This window comes from Haliotis rufescens, unplaced genomic scaffold, assembly GCF_023055435.1.
Source record: "Haliotis rufescens isolate VD_foot unplaced genomic scaffold, xgHalRufe1.0.p SCAF_11, whole genome shotgun sequence".
NCBI lineage: Eukaryota > Metazoa > Mollusca > Gastropoda > Lepetellida > Haliotidae > Haliotis > Haliotis rufescens.
In genome coordinates, this window is record NW_025963791.1 from 5,737,438 (window position 1) to 5,753,949 (window position 16,512).

Sequence of the window (16,512 nt, forward strand, 5' to 3'; positions counted from 1 at the left end):
GCATTCAGAAAAGCTGACTTGGGTCACGATTTGTGGCGTTCATTTCCCAATGGAAGAAAAAAATGAAGCCACGCCCTCTGAAATGGACTATTTTCATCACTGTGGAATGTCGGGGAATCCCAATTACAGTCAAGGGAATTCCCTTTCTGCTCACCTGTATCGTCATGATGTTATCAGGCCTGGTCACAGATTAGTGCTATTTTTCAGTATCAAGCATACTAACAAGGAAACACAGTTCATACAGATCACACATCGTTTTTTTTATTCATACCTCAATGAACTGGGGAAAAATACATACTCAATCCTTAATTTGGAACAAAAATGGCTGGATAATTATAACAAAAGCCGTATCAGCTTTAACCAAGGTCGAGGTGCAAAGATCAAATACATTCAAAATTGAAATATGGGGAAAATCAGAACATGTGTGAGGAGACCTCTCCTTACTACACATATAACAACTTGCATTATATGTTGGACAAACATGGCTGTTTAGTAAAATGAAGTTCCGTTTTAAGTATGGTCAAAGTGCAAAAGTCCGCAGAAACTGAACACATGACTCGCACTAGTATCTACACATCCACAAAATGTCATCACATTGTGAACTAAAATGACTAATGACCATGAGTAGGTTTTTGAATGACTGCGAGGTTTCATTTGTTCAATGGTGTCTAAGGAGGAGAGGTTTCATTTGTTCAATGGTGTATGAGAGGTTTCATTTGTTTAATGGTGTCTGAGGAGTAGAGGTTTCAATTGTTCAATGGTGTCTGAGGAGTAGAGGTTTCATTTGTTCAATGGTGTCAGAGGAGGAGAGGTTTCATTGGTTCAATGGTGTCTGAGAAGGAGAGGTTTCATTTGTTCAATGGTGTCAGAGGAGGAGAGGTTTCATTTGTCAAATGGTGTCTGAGGAGTAGAGGTTTCATTTGTTCAATGGTGTCAGAGGAGGAGAGGTTTCATTGGTTCAAGGGTGTCTGAGAAGGAGAGGTTTCATTTGTCAAATGGTGTCTGAGGAGTAGAGGTTTCATTGGTTCAATGGTGTCTGAGAAGGAGAGGTTTCATTTGTCAAATGGTGTCTGAGGAGTAGAGGTTTCATTTGTCAAATGGTGTCAGAGGAGGAGAGGTTTCATTGGTTCAATGGTGTTAGAGGAGGAGAGGTTTCATTGGTTCAATGGTGTCTGAGGATGAGAGGTTTCATTTGTTCAATGGTGTCAATGGTTTGTTTAGTGTGCGAGGAAATGCATCTTGAGAAATATCGGCACATAGTCAATGTGCAAAGGTCAAATGAGGGTTAAACTTTAACTTACTGGAAGACACGGAACATTTTTTATCAATGAGTAACATAATATTCAAATTGGGTAGTGACAGTTTCTTTTAGATAAACAGGATAATTTTACTCCCTTGGGTCCAGTGTTATGGGGATCTTCACAACAATGAGTGTGAGCAGACACTTTTTATAAATAATTCTGCTAAAAATGTTTCAGGTAACTTCTAATTTGTATCAGTTCATGTGCTGCCCCAAGTGTGCAACACGTCGCATAAACTGACTAACAACAAGCAGACATAGCAGCTTTCTGATGCATTATTCACTGCAGTAGAAGTCATGTATGCGTGATGTCAGTGAATGATGACAAGTTGAAACTCACCCAAGTACTTACAGCCTTTTATATATTAGACAGCAAACTTCATTGTATTTTAACTCAAACCATTAAACTCTTATCGTAGTTCCTCAGATGTAGTTCTATTATTAGACAACCCATGCTAAGCATTCCATGTTACAGCAATGTGCAGGTATTGATACTGTAATACCATGAGCCTCTATGATTGTAAGTTATCGTGTTAGGAATAAACATAAAACCCAACAAGACAGTCAAGCAGGTGACCCATAAATAAGTTGTCGCATTCCGACATTATAAACGTTGAAAATTTGCAAAATATAACAATCTTGATTCAGTTGAAATAATGCAAAAAGTTACTTGAGAATCTACAAGGAGTTATGATAAAACTGAAAACGTAAGCAGCCTTAAAACATCTGCCAGATAGTCGGGCAGATAGAGGAAGCTTTATGCAGCCCAAGAAAAAACTTACCAACCACGGCAGGCAGGCATTTTACAATAATAGAGATTTGAGTTTAAATACAATGAAGTTTGGAGTGACATGCGGCAGTAATAAGTATCCTTACAGTGATAATCAGTCATTCTATTTTTGTGTCAGGGCTAAAATCTCGAAACTCTTCACTATCTGATTAACTAGGTCATCTGCTATGTCAGTCATTATTCTTGTGAAGCCATTCGAAATAAGAACAGCAATCTGATAGGCTATCGCATTTTCTTTACAATGGTCAAAACTAGAGCTCTACACAGGGTGGCATCACGATCAATCAATGAAAAGTTGGCTTGAAAAGTCAAGGGCGAACACTAGACTTTGATATTGGCTAATGGACTCTCCTGCCTCGGGACGATGGGTCTGGGGGTAAAGACGACCTACCTGTTGGGTTTCAGGGTGATGTAGTTTGCAGGGACGTAGCCCTCTTTCCCTCCGTACTCGGCCTTGTACCAGTTCTTGTCCTCATCCATGTTTAACACCTGGAAACCATGGAAACATGATGTACATCCTTATCATTTCACAACAATCAAATCTGATCATGCTGATTGGCTAGTCCTGTTCTTGGAAAAAGTCCTTGTCATACTGGTGGGTGTGTGAGGCTGCACCAGTGCAGGTAAAACATTGCTAGTGCAGGTAACTGTTATTGCCATGTTGCACCCAGTGCAGGTAACATTTCCCACCACAAGTGCACAGCAGCAGTTATATTTGATAAAAAGTGGAAAACTGAATTCTTTTAGAACTGGCTGCAAATCTTTTTGAATCCAGAAAAAAAGAGACCTTGAAATTAGTGAATCAGCAGGTCTGAATGCAGTGAACTTGCAGAACTAATTCTTCACAATTACCACTAGAACAGTCACTCATAAGGTTACAATCACATCAAACAGACACTTTGAAACCTCTTTTTTAAGTTGTTTTCTGGATATTATGATGTGGAAAGCAATATACAGATTTACCCAAAATAAATATGGGTGCACATGCTAAAGTTTGTTTTCCCTCTGAATTTATTTAATATCCAAAATAACTGAAAATACAGTGTTTCAATTAATAAAATGGTGCAGCCAATATTTTGGTGGTGCAACCTGATTAATTTACTTGGTTGCACCTGGTGCAGGTGGTAAAGCAGAGTGAAATCGTACCCTGATATACCTAATATTGACACACAAAAATAAATACAGTAAACTATGTATATAATAAACATGATTATAACATATTAACAGATATACTGAACCGTTCTTTAGGTCCTGGACATATGCTGTCTATATGCTGTCTACATGCTGTCTATATGCTTATAATGAGGGGCGGTTGGGTAGCCTAGTGGTTGAAGCGTTCGCTCGTCACGCCGAAGACCCGGGTTTGATTTCCGACATGGGTACAATGTGTGAAGCCCATTTCTGGTGTCCCCCGCCGTGATATTGCTGGAATATTGCTAAAAGCGGCGTAAAACCGTATTCACTCACTCACTCACTATAATGAACTATGGTTATAACAAACTAGAATTAGAGCTCCCTTTGAGTTTGTTATAACCATAGTTTACTGTATTAATAACCTCGTTTTCATACCGATAAGTTGTTCCATGTGACGATAAGAATGAAGTGAAATTTATGGCCCATACTTGCCCAAAATGGCCATAATTTCATAAACATGAAATGCCATGAAGACAATGTCTTTCCCAATCACAGCTACCATGGTCAGCTGTTGATCAAATGGTCAATGACAATATTCAGATAACTCTGAGCGTATATAACAGTAGTGTATGCAATAATCATAATAATTATCATGATGATGTGTTTGAAATAAACTATGTAAACAAAATTTGTACTTGAGGCCACTGGCCCATATACACAAGAATATTATAGTATAACATCTATCAGAGATGAGGTTCGTACATGTATAGGATATCAATAATTATTGTACACTTTCATTGAGGAAATCCCATTGCAGTTTATGTCATGTTACATACAAGTAACCTGTTAAGACAGGAACTGCTGCCCTACATTTAGAGCTTCATGGACAAAGAATTGAAGCTTTTCAATAACAGACTTATTTTTTGAAGACATACAAAGGAATGTAAAGAACATAATGTGATATACCTGTTAGCATGGTTAAGGCTGGGATGGGTAACTCTGGTACTCTAGTCAGGTGGGTCCTGAGTAGGACCCGGGTACCCACAGGACCACCCTGAGCCGTGGTTAGTCACGTCATATATTTTTTAATGACAAAAACAAAATAGGACTCTATGGTTACACTACAAGACACTCATGTTTGCATTTCTTTCTGACTATGCACCCAAACCTTCTGACCTTTGTACATGTGTAGGTTTGAATAAAGATAAAACTTCAGTCAAATTCAATGTATGCATGACCAGATCATTTTATACATGTATCTAAATACATTTTACCAGGGCTACAGTCAAACTATTCCCAATCGGACATTTTGTACCCAACTCTTGAGACCTATAGCTGGTACCCTGGTAGGGTCAGGTAATAGTAGCATGGGTAGCTGGGTAGTAAATTTGGACTCATCCCAGCCCCTACACCTGTATACTGTACAGAGAGATACTCAGAGAGATTTTTTTACAACTGGACAGTGTAACAATGTTAACCAACCCTAAATTCAATGAATTACTCCTCCCCAAAATAAATCATGTTTATTGCAACACAGGACATCAAACACATGAAAAACCACCCTAGATCAAGTAATCTGTCATTGATGGATTGGACCTGACACACTTTTACACACAAGCAGTTCTTAAGAGCTTCTCTCAAATCCATCACTGGTTGACAACTGTCAAGAAGACCCACACTTACCAATTAGGCTAGTTTGTGTTACGAAACCAGCCCTGATTACATATGACATGTTTACCATGTTTACCATGTTTACTAATTGAATTTGATGTAATTAATCAGCTGCAGCTGGCAGCTGTGAAACACTATCACGACAGTTTAAGTCCATGTGTGCATGACCGCTGACCTTGTTACCCGGAGTGATGGATTTGGCGGATTATTGAACTTGACCTGTATCTACATAATCAAATCTAAAACTGTCATTGACCATGTTGACTGTTGACTGATTGAAATATGGAAGCAGATCGGGTAACAAAACTGAACATTGCTACAAATATTATTAGGATTATCATGTTGAAAATAGTTACCATGATTAAAAATATTAAATCAACATGATCAATTTTCATTGGAATTTTTCATATTCTATTAAGTTTATACATGTTAATTGTTATATTCATGCAGAGTTAAAGAGGGATTTGGTTCAGACAAATCGGCAGTCCAAGTATTATATATATACTACTCAAAAGAAGTTGAAGACATGGTCATGACAGATTAACTATAGTCTTTAGTTCTTTAACTTCCCTTGAGTAGTATAGATTCAAGTCATTCAAAACCCACCTTTGTGTGTCTGCTAACAACATTGCACAGGGAGATATCTAGGATTGAAACTAAATGCCCTTGGCAGGCAAATTTTGGGGAAAAATCATCACTAATCTCTCTGCCACTGAAGCTGGTTGGCTAGACTAACATCGAGTCTCTGAAATGAACATATCGTAGAGAAAAAACAGTTGTTCAATTATCTTAATAAAAACATAATAAAAGGGAGCCCAGAGACTCTCTTCAGTTTCAGATACTGCAGTAATCTAGACTTGCCAAACATCATAGACTTGCATGGGCTATATTTGATATATATTTGTATCAGGGTCTGTAAGACAGACTACAGGTTGGCTATACCTTTATACTTTACTCTGGTTATTACTGGTTACAAGCGGAAAAAGTTGGAAGAATGATTTTGGATGATAAATAGAATCTCACCCTTGTGTCTTTTGATATTAAATATATCGACACAAGGCAATTAAACTTTTTTAACTCAGAGGCTTTCAGAGGAGTTAAAATAATAAATTTGAAAAAAGTTTTAAACTGAAACCCTTGGGAGTTTAAAAAGTTTTATCGACTTGTGTCGATATATTTGATATCAAAGACAGCAATAAGCAGTGTCTAGAGACTCTGTACAGAACACGCTGGTGGTGACAACACATCTCCAATAATGTGATCCATGTCTTCCTATTTCTATTGATATTGTTCAGCATCAGTTGATGAACTGGTTCTGAAAATAAATCTGAGGATTTTCTAGTACGGTCCTAGCCAACAGCCTTATTACATGATTAATACCTTGATTAATATCTTTCATATTTCTGACGTTTCAAATTCTCCATATATCATAAAGTAATTTTGTTTAGACTCACTTGGCATAGAGGAATTGAAAACTATCTTGTCCAAAGAGACAACCTTGGACAAGTTAGAGTGAAATTCATCTCAAACTTACGACATATGTGTCACATAAGATTCTGTTCCATTTCCTAACTTTACTATTGCAATCACTTTCTAAATGTGTTTTGGGACTGTGAACAGTCAGAGTGACCTCTTGTTTATGTGGCTTATCAAGGAGGTCAATTTACATAACATGCATAAGGCCATGCTAACTCCATGAGTGAGCGAGTATGGTTTTACACAGTTTATAGCAATATTCCAGCAATATCATGGCAGGGGACACAAGAAATGTTGGGAATCGCACCCGGGTCTTTGGCGTGACGTGCAACTACTACACTTAACACAACAAATGGTTTCTAGGGCTGGTACGAATCCAAATTTACTACCCGGGTACTCAACATCCTATTACCCGACCATATCTGGGTACCCAACACCCTATTACTCGACCCTACCCGGGTACCCAACACCCTATCACCCAACCCTTCCGGGGTACCCGACCCTACCTAGGTACCCAACACCCTATTACTCGACCCTACCCAGGTACCCAACACCCTCTTACCCGACCCTACCTAGGTACCCGACACCCTATTACCCAACCCTACCCGGGTACCCGACACCCTATCATTCAACCTCGGTACCCGACACCCTCTTACCCAACCCTACCCGGGTACCCGACACCCTATTACCTGACCCTACCTAGGTACCCGACACACTATTACCCGACCCTGCCCAGGTACCCAACACCCTATCACCCGACCCTGCCTAGGTCTTAACTATTGCAGGAGTCCTGTCAAAAGCTGCAGAAAACGATCTGATAATGCATACACTGAAGTTGACAGAAGCTATATCATGTATATCTTTACTCAACAAATAAAAGTCAGAAGGAATGCTTGCACAGTCAGAAAGAAATGCAAACATTTAGCGACTCATTGTGTCCTTAAAATATCACATGACTAACCATGGGTCCGGGTAGTCCTAAGGCTACCCAGGTCCTACTCAGGATCCACCCGATCCAAGTCCCCGAGTTACCATGGTTACCCTAGTAGTTTCCTTATCCTGCACTTGTAATTGACATTAATACATCACAAGCATCAAAGTCAGAATAAATCATGAAAAGACCATTGATCCAATAATGAGATCAAGACTGATGACATGCTTATCATAGTGATACATTATCCATCAGCTTAAATTAGCATTGTGCCAATATCTACCATCCCACACTGAAGCACATGTAACACATGTTGTGTCTCCTTGGGCAAGTGACTTTGTTCGAAATGTGCATCTGTTAATCTGGTAGGATGAGATGGCAATGTGGCTGTTAACCTTCTTGTGCCTGACAGGCAGCTTGGGTTGTATACTCCCCAGGGAGCTGAGAATGACTGTCGAGTGACCAGGGAAGTAATAACACTTTGAGGATGCCCCTGTGTGGTTTGGAAATATGCACAACATAAATGGCCTATAAGCATGATAAGTAGTAGTAGTAGTAGTAGTAGTAGTAGTAGTGTGCTTCCACAGTAAACATCTTCCCGAGGCTAGAGAGTTAACTGACAATAAAAGTCCAGTTTCCACCCTTGCCGAACTAGGCTGGTATTATGGAGTTACTGTTTGGCTGGACTAACGAGTCTATGCATAGACCAATCAAAATCTCGCAACGAAATCGAAATCAGGTTCGTAAACTGTCGTGCAGATTTCGGTCGAATGCAGGATTTGCAAAGCATGTGCACCGCCAACTCGTTGTCAACAGATATTTTGCAAACCTTTTCATGTTTTTAATCAAGGTGCTCGCGTGATTTGATGCACTTCGCGATGTAAGACCCGTTTTATCACAATATAGATCTTGATTATCAATCCTCTCATCTTGACTGGGGCCGCCATTTTGTTTAAAACAAATGCAAGTGATGGAATCGGATTGGTCCATAGGAGAGGCTCAAAAGGGACATAACTCATAATAACCACCGGTGGCGCTACAATCGAGCCCAGGAATTCCAGCCTAGTTCGGCAAGGGTGGTAACTGGACTTTTAAAGTCAGTGAACTCCCTTGCCTCAGGAAGGTGACAGTAGATGAGGGGATGAACTTAGGTAAATTTGAAAGAAACACAACTGTGTTTAGGCTGTAAGCTTGTTCAGTGCCAATGTTGTATTCTAAATTTATCAACAACATGACTAAGCATGCTAAGTGTGTGGGTAGATGGGTGTGTGGGTAGATGTTTGTGTGGGGGTGGTTGTGGGTAGATGTTTGTGTGGGGGTGGTTGTGGGTAGATGGAAATGGGGAGCTGGATGGTGGGTTAGTCTCAGAGCTATGGAATTACTGTGTACTTTCTTCATTGATCCCGTTTGGACATCCACCTTTATAACACCTCCCCCAGTACACTTTGGTTTTGTCATCAGTAAATCTAGTTCCAGAAACTGATGTACTGTACTAGTAATATCACACCCACTGTTACAATTAACTAGGGTGGTGTATTGCCTGGTATTTAGTATTGCAATATTTCCGATATATTGCAATAGTCTGTATTGTGATACATATTGTGATACATATTGCAAGATATTGCCATTAACATACTGTTATGTTTTCTTCAAGTTTCAAACTGCCCTTCATCATCGTCAAAGAGCCAAAACAGCTCCATACTACAGCAACGCTTAATCAAGGGAGGTAATACAGTGACAAACAGCAGTGAATACAAGAAATATTATTCTGTAGGTTAGTTGTACAAGGAAGATATTAATTTGTTTCATTATTGATAAATCCAAAAGAAATACACTTATTGAAATATTTTGTTTCACATTCCGACCCATTTAGAAAAGAATACATAATGACAGCTTACATCACGGTTCACTATGCGTACCTCTGTGTGTGTGCATGTAGTCACTGATAAACCAAATATGAGATAAGATTATCATCCATTTTGGTGGAAGATGTGAGGAAATATTTATGTTTTTAATAATATAACTTTCAGTTTCAAAGAATGAATGTGATCCCCTGTTTTGTCATCTTAGCACACATGACAAATACCAAATCACACACAGAAATGGACGCAGATATTCTAGAAGGAGCATAAAGGGCTCACAACATTGATTACATTAATCACATTTAAGTTCAACCTGCTTCAAATCCACATGTAACCAATATGAGAACCTCCATCATTTTACCACTCAATCATTCACAAGAAAAATATGATATGACAGGTAATTTAATATTTTATACAAACATCTAACACAAGATCTAAGATAATAGATATTTCAATAATAATTTTCTGTTCTGTGCTGTCTATTATTGTTCTCTAATATTACATAATAGTCAAGAAAGTTTGGTACATCACTAACTGATTGGCAATTATGCTGGCAAGTTTTCCTACAAAACGTGGAAAAGAATATGGCCTAACCTTGTATATCATTATTGTGGATGAAGACCTCGACTAAGTCCTGCACCATGACTGTGGAATATATTTATTTTATGAAAAAATAATAATCTAGAAATGCATACAAAAGCAAGTCTAGCCAGCTCAAGCTAGCTCTATTCCACATGAAATCAGCATAGGGAATTTATTTTATTTTTAGAGTCAAGAAGGATATTGTGTAATATAAGATTTCAGAGACTAAATGTTAGTCTAACCTCGACTGTGAGTTTGTTTGTATAGAATATTAGTTACATGGTCCTGTGTTGTTGACTGCATGTGTAACATTTGTGTAAATGAGTTGATAACATGATAATTATCTAAGCATGATAAAAATCTGGATACACTGTGCAACTTTATCAGTTAAATGGAAACACATATCAAAAATGTTAAACTTTAGGGGTATATACACCAGTTAGGGGTTTATACCCCAGTTCTACAATGGCAAAATAATCGTATGAGACAGATAAACACAACGAACAGGAAATACACGCAATACCATGACAAATGATGACGCCGACTCGTATGTTGCATTATGTCTATATTCAGGCCTAAATACTTCAATGATGTGTAATATTATGAAACTGAAACTTATTCTGAACTTTAAGTCAACAATTATCGGTTAACATCAATGACAGTAGTGATCTATTTAATCAAAACGGTTCCTTGGGACACTATTTATAAAAAACAATCACAAGGACGTGCCCCTCTTGGAGCGGATGTGATATTTTACGTGACACAAATTCTACGCAGATTTGATACATTGACTGAGACAAAATCATTCGACCAGGAAGTGAGTCAAGATACCCTTAAAAGTCACCATATCCATTCATAGGAACCCTGAAATAAGTTTTTGATTTACAAATGATTTGTCTTGACTCGATAAGGCACCCTACCTTGATGACGGAGTTTTTTCCGAAGCTAAGTTCATCCTCCGCGGTAGCATTGAAGTCGTGGTTGCAAGAGGCCTCCATTTTGACGTAGACAACTGACTTCCTGCAAGGGAGTAAACAGCCCTTAGCTCCACACAGGGGAGATAAATGGTCGGTCGCTATACGAGATTATGCTATCATGCGTCCATACAGTGTAAGGAGCTTCTTCTGAATCCGACAAGGCACGATCAGTGTTGAAGAGTCGCAAATCGAGGGAAGCGCCAGTATATTTTCCTTTATTGTGCGTGACTTTGAGATCCGGGGCGAAACTATCATTTCAGCAGGAAAGCAATTGCTTACAACTAAAAAAAGCACAAATTTTAAAAGTAAACCTCAATTTACCATCTATGCAGTAAATTATTAATTCAGACTCTACACGGTCAAACAATGTATTTATTGTCTAACTTGAAAATCGGATTCTTTTCGCACAAGAATGAAAAGTCATGTAAAAACACAAAAGTAATATCGATTCGTTTTTAATTTTTAAATTTCATTTGTCGTCAGAAATGTTTCTTGAATGAAAGTCGAAAAATGTGTTGGGGGAATCCTCGTATATATATTGATAAATGAAACATTATAATAATTAAATTACCAATATCAATTAAAATCTAACGTAAACTGTCCCCAAATGCACGAAATAACGTTTAAGAGCATCTAAACAAAATTATTTCTGGTGAAACCAAATGAGTGAGTGAGTATGGTTTTACGCCGTTTTGAGCAATATTCCAGAAATATCACGGCAAAGGACATAAGAAATAGGCTTCACACATTGTACCCATGTGGGAAATGGAACCCGGGTATTCGGCGTGACGAGCGAATGCATTAACCACTAGGCTACCCCGCCGCCCCTAAACCTAATGAGCGAACTCAGTAATTAATTAAGAGTTTACTATGACTTGTGTATCGAAAACGAAATAATAATGATAATAATAACTGACTCAGAGGTCCATCCATGGTACGAGCTAGAATATGTTGATGGCGTCGTGGAAAATGATAATTAGAAAATTCTTTGGAATAGGCCCTTTTCAGCCTCAGACCTATCCAGGCCAACAAACCTGACCTTGTGCTTTTCGATAAGTCCAATGAAATCATTAATATCATTGAATTCTCTGTCCCTTTTGAAACAAATGTCATTGACAAGATTCAGGTAAAAAACCCATCCAATATGCGGACCTCACTTACGAAATGTGTCCAGCATCCGCAGGACCAAATTGTCCGACTCCCCATTGTTCTCGGTGCCTCAGGTTTGGTACCTCCCAATCTGTTAACTGACATTGGGAGAGTACCGGGTTTGCTACCAGGAATACAGCCCTTCTGACAATCTGGGTAATGCAGAAGGCCGCAGTGTTGGGGAGTTTTCACATTCTCAGAAAGGTTCTGGGTGGGTTTGACTAGGCAGCGCTTCCTGGGGAGAAGCCCCTTTCGCTGTCTGGGCTGCGTGTAGAGGGGGCAAGGGCTACTAATAAAATGTTACTCGATGATTATGTATTTGATACGGGTATTCCAGTTCGTAATGATCAGTAACGTTTTGATAACGTTTGTAATTTCTGGGTCAGATCCAATTTTCAAGGGTATACTTTCCTTTGGCCGGCAGTTTAGTGACCTTAAATCTCCCAATAGTAGGAAATATGCGTGAGTTCTGATAATCCGCCAATGCTGATTTAGAAATAGGCAATTATATGTGGGAGATTGTAACATGAGATTAGCTGTTCTGTGTGAATGCGTGATGTAAGTTCTTTGGTGAGGGATATATTCCCAACAAATAATCCCTAATCCCCAGCATCAGGTAGGTTATTCAACATAATACCCATTGTTATTTAGGGAAGAATGATAACACATCTATAAAACGTTAACCCTACAAAGAAACTTCATTGAATTTAACATATTGTTCTGGTGATGTAAGCGCCGAGACGTCAAATAACCGAATCCCGGCAGTGCTAAGGGGGGCAACTCTGCAAATGGCGTCTTTGGACTACTGGGCCCAGCGATCCTCAGACACGCAGTGATTGGTGGGATAATAAACATAGAGTAATGACAAAACTAATTTTCAAATCTATGATTTACACCACATGACTTTATTGTTAATGAAATCTCCATATGACCTTTATCTCTTTTTTTTGTAAATTCACCCATCTGATATCACCTTTCACAGAACCGTGAGTGTGCCGGTGGAATATATTTCCCGGCCACGCTTGCATAATATCCGACTGAAATAAGATCATGGAAACTTTAACAGACGACTGAAAGAAGGACACACTGTCGCACGGGTGAACACTGTGTTAACGGTGTCAAAGTTTAAAATATATATCAATAAATACAGAGCAGAAGCAATGCTACATTACCTTTTGTGCTCAACGTGTCACGTGATTGTAATGTTTTGTTTTCCTCTTTGTACAAAAATGAAACAAACAAAAAATAATTATTCGATGGTGATGTTTGGATACGTTTCCCAGTTGCGTTTTGAACCTTGAGTTTGTTGTATTTAGTACAAATGTCTCGAGGAAATCTTTAGAACTGAACATTCAATTTGTGAGCATCTGGCAATTGACAAAAATATCATCTTGTCTAAGTGACTATTACGAAGGTATTCAGACTGTATTAGAAACACTGATGTGATTCGAGTTTCATATGCCTCTTTATCAGGGTCATATTTGCCCAATCATGTACATATTGACATACTACACCCTGTTAGTTGTCATGGACACGAAAAACAAAAAGTAAACAAATAACACCACCTTTCAAAGGTAAATAACTATTGGAGAGGGAGTGAGTGAGTGAGTTGTGTTTAACGCCGCTTTTAACAGTATTTCAGTTATATCGCGGCGTGTCAGCTTAATGTGGGAGGAAAGCCCAAGTGATGCCGGTCTTAGACGCTTACCACTTCGGTGAAAAACACGAGCATGCTGCTGACAAACCTAGAAACATAATCGGAGCGAACCGGGATTCGAACCTACATAGGTTTCTGGCGTGTCCAAGTGACGCAACTCTGCACAGCGAATTGCGGCGCCTTAGACGCTCTTCTATAGCTGTTCGGATAAAATTTGTGGTTTCCACCTCTAATGTCTGTAAAAGGAAATTTAAACTATACTCTTCATCTCGTAATAAGCGTCTAAGTTTCTCAGAAACTGGCCGATTTTACTCAGACTTTAGGTCCTTTATTTCACAAGTTCACAATGTCAAGGCCAGTGACATTGCATGTGTCCGATGTTCAAGTGTAACACGACATACTTCCTTTAATGGAGGGGGGCACGGGTGGCCCAGTCGTCTAAGGCGCCAATATTCGCTGTGCAGAGTTGCGTCCCTTGGGCATGCAAGAAACCTATGATTGTGGGTTCGAATCCCGGTTCGCCCCGATTGTGTTTGTAGGTTTGTCAGCACCATACCCGTGCTCGTTGGTTTCACCGAAGTGGTTAACGCCTGAGACCTGCATCACTTCGGGCTTTCCTCCCACATTAAGCCGACACGCCGTGATATGACTGGAATACTGTTAAAAGCGGCGTTAAACCCAACTCACTCACTACTCCCGTAATGACTCGACAGGTTAGGCACTCACAGTTTACAGTGCTGGTAATTACCAGTCGACATGGTGTCTGATTTTGACTGTTTAACAAAGAAAGAAGCAATTGTTTAAAAAACATCAATTTTTAGATTTATACTCATCATTAATATGTTTACGAGTTCAGCAAATTTTATTTTATTTTGTTTGTACTGACTTCAAAGTGCAAGCACTTGCTTTTTGTGCCTCTTAGTAGCAACGACACTGGTAGTGATATAGGTGTACCAACATACACTCGCTCTCTCAAAGATCCACCCGTGAATATCCGGGTTAGAATAGGTCTTCAACAACCCATGCTTGCCGTAAAAGGCGACTAACGGGATCGGGTGGTCAGGCACGCTGACCTGGTTGATGCATGTCATCGTACCCAGATTGCGTAGATCGATGTTCATGATGTCAATCACTGGGTTGTCTGGTCCAGAGTTGATTATTTACAGACCGATGTCATATAGCTGGAACATGGATGAGTGCGGCGTTAAACAACAAACACACAAAGATCAAGCTGACATGCCGTGATATAACTGAAATGGTATACTTTCTCCTGTTTTTGCCTGTACTAAAGCCGAGAGTGGCGGTGGGGTCAACAGTCAAAACATGACCTTATACAGGTTCTCCGCTTAGCTTTTATGAACCTGTGTTAACAAAACAGTGTCAATTTGATATCAACACATGCTCTGTATTCCAAGTCACATTCAAGTTTGTTTGTTTAACGCCACCTATATTCCTAACCGGAATCCCTTGGTTTCATATAGTAAGTACACTGACACTTTAAAAGATGCGGTTTATATATTAACCACTCAATGAATGAATTTGCATGTAGTGATTTTTTTCTATGTAGAAGTCTAATGAGATCAAGTTGGCTACGTTTTCCTTTATTCATTGTTGACTTTTGGGGCTGCAGGTGTCCTTGTAGATCCAGGGGTTACAATTCGCTGTACAGAGTTGCGTCCATCGACCACTTCAGGATCCGCTGGTCATGAGTTGTGATCTCTATACTGGTGAGTTTCAGGGAAATGGTCAACGTCGATCTTTGCTTTCCTCCCACACCAAGCTGACACATCGTGATGTAGCTGAAACTCTTTTCAAAGCGGCGTTAAACAAAGCTGTGTACGAGTACCAGGGTACACAAAACAGATATCGTTGTCAACTGCATTTCGTTCCACTATCAAAATTTTCCACATAATGTGGCTTTCGGTTAATGTTGTTTAACGCCGCACACAGCAATATTCAAGATATATGACGATGTTCTGTAAATAATTGAGTCTGGACGACACAATCCAGTGATTGATATCATGAGTGTCGATCTACGTCGATGACGCGCGTCAACCATGTCAGCGAGCCTGATCACCCGATCCCGTTAGTCGCCTTTTTATACGACCAATTCTTAACTGGGCCTTCACGGGGTTTGAATAATGCGTCAAAGAACGGGAAAGCAAAACTGAAGGAATATTTGTTATGGCCGTCATGCACTGATTTCACATGACATGCATACTTTCCAAGGTAAATCCAACTAAATTACTTGATTTGCAGATCCGATAAAACAAACCATAAAAACGACATCTGTAACGGTAGATAATTGTGTGTATCATCTTCTTCTCAAAATGTACAGTTACACTGACACTAGTGGCTGTGTATACTCACCCACTCTCCCCAGGAAAAACTAAATCCCGGGGGATAAGGATGGTGTTAACCAGATCATTGTGTTCTGCACGTCATTCTTTAACGTGGCAAACGTTGCATGTGTTATATCACGAGGACGATATTCCCGCATGACCTCGCAGGTTTATTCATTCTCATTCCGTTCTCCGAAAATGATCCTTGTCTGAACTGCGTAACGTCCTCACATCAAATACAAAACACGGAAATGATTTAAAATTAGTTATTAATAGAAGTGGACAAATGCATTGGCTTTACACTAGGATATTACTAATACCGTATACCGGCGTAAATACACGGAAGCATAGAGATAATCACATCAATGCTCTCACACTGACTTTTCAAAGCGAATGTCACACACTCATACACTGATTTTGTGAAGCCAGAACCATCTTCCCGAGGCAAGACAGCTAACTGACTTTAAAAGTCCAGTTTCCACAGCCAGAACATTAACACGCAATGAATATACTGAAGTTTATTTGTTGTTTAACGCCGCACGGAGCAATATTCCAGCTATACGACGGCGGTCTGTAAATAATCGAGTCTGGACCAGACAATCTAGTGATTGACATAATGAACATCAATCTATGGGTTGCTG

At 39.4% G+C, this 16,512-nt stretch overlaps 1 protein-coding gene across 1 annotated transcript in view; it reads right to left on the reverse strand.

Annotated features, from left to right (window-relative positions):
• Positions 1–10,810, reverse strand: part of LOC124134298 (growth factor receptor-bound protein 2-like) — a 28,717-nt gene extending 17,907 nt beyond the window's left edge. The window contains exons 1-2 of the mRNA XM_046499036.2: positions 10,667–10,810; positions 2,482–2,579 (exon numbers count right to left, since the gene is read on the reverse strand). Of these exons, the coding sequence (XP_046354992.1) occupies positions 2,482–2,579; positions 10,667–10,744 (176 nt within the window). The 5' untranslated portion in view covers positions 10,745–10,810. The remainder of the gene's footprint in view (positions 1–2,481; positions 2,580–10,666) is intronic.
• Positions 10,811–16,512: the final 5,702 nt, after the last annotated feature.